At 37.0% G+C, this 8,007-nt stretch overlaps 1 protein-coding gene across 1 annotated transcript in view; it reads right to left on the bottom strand.

Annotated features, from left to right (window-relative positions):
- The window catches only part of LOC139119434 (uncharacterized), a 52,954-nt gene extending 48,045 nt beyond the window's left edge, over positions 1-4,909 (bottom strand). The window contains exon 1 of the mRNA XM_070683250.1: positions 4,640-4,909. Within this exon, the coding sequence (XP_070539351.1) occupies positions 4,640-4,737 (98 nt within the window). The 5' untranslated portion in view covers positions 4,738-4,909. The remainder of the gene's footprint in view (positions 1-4,639) is intronic.
- Positions 4,910-8,007: the final 3,098 nt, after the last annotated feature.

The following is an 8,007-nucleotide window of genomic DNA, read 5'->3' as shown; positions in this document are numbered from 1 at the left end:
GCTGTATTGTGCACTTTAATGATATGTAAATTAGATGCAAAATATGTTTCCACACATCTTAAGTTGCCACATCCCAACCACTTTAGATTGTTTCCTATGCCTTTGCAAGAGGGTAATTGTGTACTTTCAGAACAATGGTAAACATAGTCTCAAATTTGATAATGAACAGGCCGTTTTCTATCAAACATAAACAATTGTCTAGTACAGTACGCAGAACTTTTCTCTCAAAAGCAGCCCACCTGTCAGTACACAGTCTCCCGATCGGGAATAGGGAGAAGGGGCATTTTATTTCTTATTCGGACGATTTCACCACATCAGGACAACATCTCCCTGTTAATCAATTGTGCTCCCTTTTTAAAGGAGGTTACGTTTAGAACTAGTAGACAAAACAATATCGTCTGGCAGCACCGGTATGACAGGGATTATTCATGGCGCATTTTGATGTGTAAGAAGGCATGGAAAGATAACATTAAGTTGTAAAATGTGTGTACCTCCGGTCTGGATGGACAGATAAAGCAATAATCAAGCTTCGCATTTCCTTCATAAAACGCTTCTCATTAAGTCATTTTTACTATGAATGATTTTAACAACAGCAATTAATCCGCAGTAACCGTCATTAACAATAACATAATCAGTCGGGATCAGTCATCTCATCATTGATATTACGTTTAATTGCGGTAGTTTCTCACAACAAATTTCATTTTATTTTGGGAGGAGGGGGGTTTGTGGCCTCGTATTCGGAAATTGAAGTCAATGGCGAATTCGATTATATTTAAGGACTTTATTTGTATTTTTAGAAAACTTTAAAGTTAAGTCACAACAATACCATACGGTTTGGAGCTTTTTTATCAGTTCTCTAAAGTAAATTATAAATAACATGAGGTTATCTCACAAAATAAACCACAATCTCTGAACATTATTATAACAATGAGTCTTTAGACCCTCAATTAATAACAGTGCTTAAATACGAGCTGACGATTCCATTTTCAAACTGAGCGCACTCTCATAATAATAATTTTATAAATTCTCTTCTACATTTCTTTACGATAGATTCCTTCTTTCGCCTCCTAAAATATGTGAATACACATAGATTTAGCCTTGACAAAACCATGTAGTAGCCGAAAACAACGGCCATTACACGCCCAGACTGTGTTGACAAAACGAGCACTTGGTATTTCAACAGTCTCCAGTCTTGGACTCAAATTATATCTATTGTTTTCAATCAGTCTTGGAACCAAAAAACGAGAAAGTACATCTAACAAACTGAACGAAAATAACGGGAAATGGGTGGAAGTTACCGCTGATAGCGCTGACATATTAATGATAAGGCCAGGAAGAAAAAATAAATTGTTCATCGGAATCGCCGCTTCTACTTTGGCATATTTGGAAATTTTTTTTTTTTTGATCCTGGCAAATTCTTACTTCCGCATTACAAATATTTTTAGTACTGCCGCTGGTGGCGCCCTACACTGTGTCGGGTTTTCGCGGGCACGGGATTTTGAATGAGACTTCATGCGTGTTCGGACTTAGTTGACCGCCAACACATTGTTGTGACGTCTGAATTTGGCGAATCACGACGCAAAGTGGGTCGATTTGGCCAGAAATTTGCTCGTTTTGTAAAGGTTAGTACATGTCACATCATGAGTATTAATTTGATCGCCAACATTCGACGTGATGGCCAACAGTTAGTTCCAGAGACGCTATTCAGTGTTTGTCCTGATATTACGTTCGGCGATTTGTTCAACAAGATCGTGACAGCAGATATAGATGGACGGTGCATCCGATTGAATGAAAATTGCATCGAAAGTATAAAAATTTACGGCAATGACAAAACACATGGTTGCGTCGATGTTAAAGTACGATCTGAATTATGACTATATAACTTCACTCCGATCACAGTACAGTGTTGTTAGACCATTGTGTAAAATGTGTATATGAGTATAGACAGTGGTAAAGAGACCAAACATGGGGCCAAAGTAAAATGAAAAAACTCAGATGCTAGGTCCCACCAGGACAATATTAAAGGACAATACTGAATTGTTGAATTTCAGTGATTTGCTGTACATTTCAGTTTTATTCTGAGAGAATTTTGAAATGCTCACAATATGTTGTGCAAACACTAACTGTGAATGTAATGGCCTATGTTATTGTTGGGAAATATAGTATTGAATTCAGTTACCAGTATCAGTGTTTCTTGTCTGAGATATTTCTGGTAAAAAAGGAACAATTATCTTGCCTTGTCTGCATGTGTGCAAAAATGCCAGAGAACCACGTTTACCTTCAGCCTAAAAAAAAATAAAAAAAAAATTTTCGCTCGCCGCTCCTGGGACTTGGTCCAAAAAATCCGATGAACAAGATTTTTTTTTCTCTGGCCTAATGTCGTGTACATCATGCAAAGAAGGTGTACTACAATAGGTCAATTATTAGTAAAACACGCTAAGATTCGACGATTAACCTACAGTTAATAACCTTTGGCTTTTATAATCATGGTATTTATGTACTGTCTGTCTGCATCGTTTGATATTCCCTGTATTCATCAACCATTGCTAAAGAATAAATCGTAAAGAGCGGAAATTGTCTGAAAACGACAGAGTAATTACTCCTATTAATATAAAATGCTTAATCATTGTATCTGACAGTGTTCAAATTACATCGATGGCTTTTCAAGTAAACCCATCCCCGACACGTTGCTCGAACAGGACCAATGCCATATAGATATTGAATGTACAAGCAAAGTAATAAAGTGATTCGTTAATCGCGTTGATGTAAAAAAATATTGTTGTAAATTAAATATAATCTAGCCTGTAGCGGTATATCCCATTTAACCGAGATCAGTTAGAATTCGCGATTGCTATTGCGACCACATAGGAGAATTCAGTCATTTTGTTTTACATCGTTCAAATGTCCAAAGTTATATACTTATCGCAATCATACCAATCCATAATCCAATGACAGTAGGTCAGAATTTGTAAGACAATAGTTGTAAACATAGACACAAAACAGCACAGTATTTTCACTCTAGCAAGTGCGAACGTTGTTCCTACGGTTGTACTGGGCGATATTAGACGGTTCAACATACACTAATGACAGGGACAATAACTTTTGTCAGTTTCATAATTTATGTGTAGCAGATCTGACCATTACAGACTAAATCTGTTATAGCTCAGATACAAAGCCTGATAAATTTTGAACCGTAGGCTATTTGAACGTACTTTGCAAAATATTGCATAAGTGCATTAATCAGACCGGCGCATTAACTAGTAATGTCTATGCATATATTCGAGTTCCAGATCAAATCAAAGTCGCAGGATTTTAGGGAAGGCCATAATTTTGACAATTTCAACATTATTTACTGGGTTAAACATGCTATTAAATATCGAACTGTCCGTATATAATTACAACATCATTTCTAACTAACCGTGGATCGCATTATAAATAATTAGTTTCTTGCGCTGCTTAAACAGCTACACTCCTGGTGGACCCTAGTATTTGTCATTGACCTAGTACTGCATATTTTTTCTCGAAATTAAAAAGAAACGGCGACAATGAGTATCACCTGTACTTTTGGCAGTTATAGTCGCGTTGTTGCGTATTCATCAGCCTTGTATCAGGAGCAAACTACATGCGAACACAGGCTTTTGTAACAAGACAGTAGACTTTGCTGTTATATTTGTTAGAGCTCTGCGTTCACCATAAGGCGTTGCAGGAAAATCACAGATATTTGTAGCTTTGCTGGGATAAGCGTTCGGAGGCCACAGGCCGGTGGGCAAGGCCGCGGGTCAAGCCTTATTAGAGGTAGTGTAAGAAAGCCCTCAAGGGCTAGGCATTGGGCCCAGCCTATCGGCCTCTGCCTGACGTACTATTTCTTCAAAGCCACGACCGCATTTTGAAGAATTTTTTTGAAATTGCAATGTTAAATTTTGCTTATGGGTTGCGAGTTAAATTTCCGATCATCAGAAATAACAATGAAATGGTCGACAGCTTTCCCTGCCTTAAAAACAGAATCACAAAATCTATATTACAGTATCCTCTAGAGTTGCGGCTGTTTAGTTTTCGGACTGTAAGAATTAACTGGATTGAAAAACAGGCCTTATCACCGAAGCCTTTAGTCGGACATAAACACATACACGTATACAACATAACAATGTTAAAAAACGATATGAAATGACGAAAATTAATGGTAAGCCCAAACTATGACATGGATGAAAGATTATATTTAAAATGGCCTGAAATGTCAGGATGTCACGGTTCGTTGCTGCTGCAGTTTTTCTAATACAGATAATTCCTGTCTGATAATATTTTGGACGTGTCTGATTCAAATTAGTAAGATTCACTGCGTTTATTGTGGATTCGGGGAGGTTAAAAATTATTTGAGAGAAAGATACTTCTATGTACGGAAACAATATCGCCAACTTGATAATGATCGGACGGGTACATCTGACTTACATGTCCTCTTTGACAACGTCCTGCACCATCTGACATCCTGTCCATCTGTGACCATGTCCTCTCTGTGGTGCAAAGTGTCAGAAGACAATATGCACATTCAAACAAAGCATTTAAATATAATCTGTGTAATATGATATGATGTTTTCAGTGTTTGACCGGCTGTTATCTAGGTGTGACTGTATATACAACTCACCTAGTTGATTTTCCACACGCAGTTTGGTCGCGGTCATACCAGTCAAATAGCCATGACGCTCTGTACGTTGCCGGCAGCCTTTTCGCTTTTGAAGCCATTGTTTTCTTTTCAATTTAGTCAGTAGAAACTAGCGAGGTCCATTGAAAAATTGAAAATAACTGAATATTTGAATTACAAAGAAACGGGTGAATAAAGACCTGGGGTATCTTCGGTCATAATGATGCTGAATTTGTGACGAAATTTGGATATCCCTAGAGCTTCAATGGCGTTATGGAATATTCACTCTGTCCTGGTGTGTATAATAGCGATGAAATTTTGTAACTTCAACTTAGAATTTTAACGCCTTAATTTTGCCGTTCATAATTGAAAGTATGAGGGCGCATGTTAACGACGTCTACTGACACTATTTCGGAAATATCCTCCGAATAGGATATCACTTCTGGTGGAATGAGACTTCTTTTGGAGTAATCGACAAACCTAAGAATATGTTCCATAGAATGATGAGAAAGATACTTTCTAAATTTGTTAAGACATGGTCATCATAAAAGTTACACTCAGCAATGGCGTTGTTAATAATTTGCAATTTGTGATGGTGTTTGCAAAATGTTTTGTTAGTGTTTGTAATTGTAAAATCTACATACATATAGAATGTTAAGGAATATACGACATTGTCTTAGTTTGCTTTAGATGATTTGCATTCTTGGCCTTTAATATGGAATAGTATGGTGCACTTACCGACTTGTAAAAAGTAAAGTAAATGGAGAAATAACTAAAAGAACAAACAAATAACCTGTGGACATGTCACCTGTTACTCAAAAGCATAAAATTTAGAGTTAACACAGTTGTTACAGGTATTACGTATAACAATGAATCTCACGTTTAAACATTCAAAATAATACGAGAAGTGTACACGTTTGAGGAATGTTACATTTTATTGTATTTTGTCTTCTGTCATTCCAACGTTAATATTGAGTAACAGCATTGTATCAATAAAATCCCTATTCTTAGCTTTCACAAAAAAATTACTTCATCATCGGAATAAACCTTGAATCCTTTGTCACAACAACGCATTCGGATAATAAGCACGTGTTTCCTTCTATTTGAAGTGGTCAAGAATCCTTTGCTGAGTACATGAAGGCACCTCTGTTATTTGGACAATCATTGTTTAAACCCTCTGTAAGACAACTTAACCAATTAATAAATTCTTTGAGCAATTCGATTGTTAGTTGACGAATCCAAAGATATTGATGCCAAGGTTCGACATACATTACTATAGGTATGTCTTCACACTGTGAAGTGGTCGAAGACACGTCAGGCTGAAAAGGTCTTGGTGGCGATTAAAGAACACAGGAACACCTACGATGATGTTTGGCGAAATTCGAAGTTGATTTATCGAGAATAGTCACAATAACACACCACTAGGGAAGGAAAATAGAACGATGAATAAAGACCAGGTGCAAAAAAAGAAGTAAAGATAAATCGACAGGAAAGATTGTGGGCAAACAGAAAGGAATCTTCTTTCCACCAACATTATAGATTCCATAGATCGCAAAGGTCTAACTATGGACTGTGGTCTGACATAAGTTTGGTTTTCTGCTGTGTTAAATAGGTCAGAATATGTTAGCTCCCTTTCTCACATTTTCTCACATTAAACCTTGGAAAGTTTAGAAGCCATTGACAAAATTTATCAACTGCATTGTAACCAATAAATATTTTCTGGTTTTCAACAGAAATAACACAGTTAGTATTTTCCTCCATGTGTTCTTTCTTTTCACGTTTTTAGCACACACAATGAACACCTCACAAATTTTAACATGACTGTTTGTTTGAGGGTCAACCCTTGTCTGGAAATCTAAAAATGCAAAGAGATTTCTTGGCTTACATCACACTTGACAGATACACATAAACTTGAAGATGAAGATTGTGGTTCAGATGATGAGTGAAGTTTCCTCAAACTACTGCTGTTAACAAATGCACCATAAGGACAGTGACACAGATAAAACGTTCGCAAATGTCTTTCCCAACTTTCTTTGGCAATTTCAAAAGTAAATAGAGTACTTCTTAGTATAGACAAATGCAAAGCTGTACAAATCATTGCATGGAGCCGTGCTTGTCTGTGCTTGCCTGTATTTCAAGATTGCCACCCATTCATTCTTTACAATGGAGACACATGCATTGACAGCTATGCCTGTGAGTCTCATATTCTATCCTACTTTACATTTATCACAATATCGTATGATCTATTTAACATGGCTTGCATGCTGGTCATAACACTGTCGCAAATGTCGCCCTGAGACCAGTGTAGATATTTGTCAGCTGTGGGACCTGAATAGATAATGTCATTATCAGTTTAATGTTGCAGTCAGTATGTTATCTTCGGTAATTAAGTCCTCCTGGATTTTTTTTCACTCCATCTAAACCACAGAGACCATATGTTATCATTGAATTTGTTTGCAAATTTTTCCTGAATGCTTTTGACACTGAGTAGTCGGGATTAAACCATCAGAGACTGAGGCTCTGGCGCAAGACGATTAACTCATCTTCATTATCCATTAACACAATGCACCTTAGATTTACTGAACACATCGATGTTAACCCCTTCTGACCTTTTACCACCATAAGGCATGTCAGGGTAAATTATGTTTGTGAACACTTCTCTATCAATGTCATATGATTGGCTTGATTGGATGTCTCTCTGGATTTACGCAAATGCAGCATCAATGATTAAACTTTTACTCAAACACATGGTAACTGTAACTGAGAGTGGCTGAAACAAAATCATTGCATCATTTGTGTTCACCTCCTAAGTTAAACAACGAATCGCAGTGTTAGAGGCTTTGGAAAGATAACTTAGTACTAATTATGCAAGTTTTGGATTTCTACAGGACCAAAGTGAACAATTTAATTAATACCTTACTTGAGACTTTCTTGGAGTGCTTATTGTGTTCATATGTTCTCGTCATCGTCGTCAAAGAAGACTCTATGTTTTGGAGAATAGGTGAACAGTAATGGTCCCTTTAGTACCCTTCTCAAATAATTAGCGCAAAACTAATGAGTCACTGTTTCAATTACAGTATCGGTGGGTTTTCCGGTTCACTCCTACCACACTGTCAAATTATGCTCTCCCCATTGCAGCAAGCCATACCTATGAGATTCCACTCACTTCTCGATCATTATCAAAACATTACATATACTTAAAGTCGTCAAGTTTGGTTTAGGTAATATTCTCATTGTGAGCTTTACAATTTTGATCTTCAGACGGACAGATGGATGGACAGACTGACAGTAATGACATTGGTCCCATAGTGTGTCTTTGCCACGCAGAAGCAAAAAACATAGCACCAAAAAATGTTATTATTTGATGTTTG

The sequence above is a fragment of the Ptychodera flava genome, chromosome 19, assembly GCF_041260155.1.
Source record: "Ptychodera flava strain L36383 chromosome 19, AS_Pfla_20210202, whole genome shotgun sequence".
Lineage (NCBI taxonomy): Eukaryota > Metazoa > Hemichordata > Enteropneusta > Ptychoderidae > Ptychodera > Ptychodera flava.
This window is presented reverse-complemented; position numbering and strand designations above follow the sequence as displayed.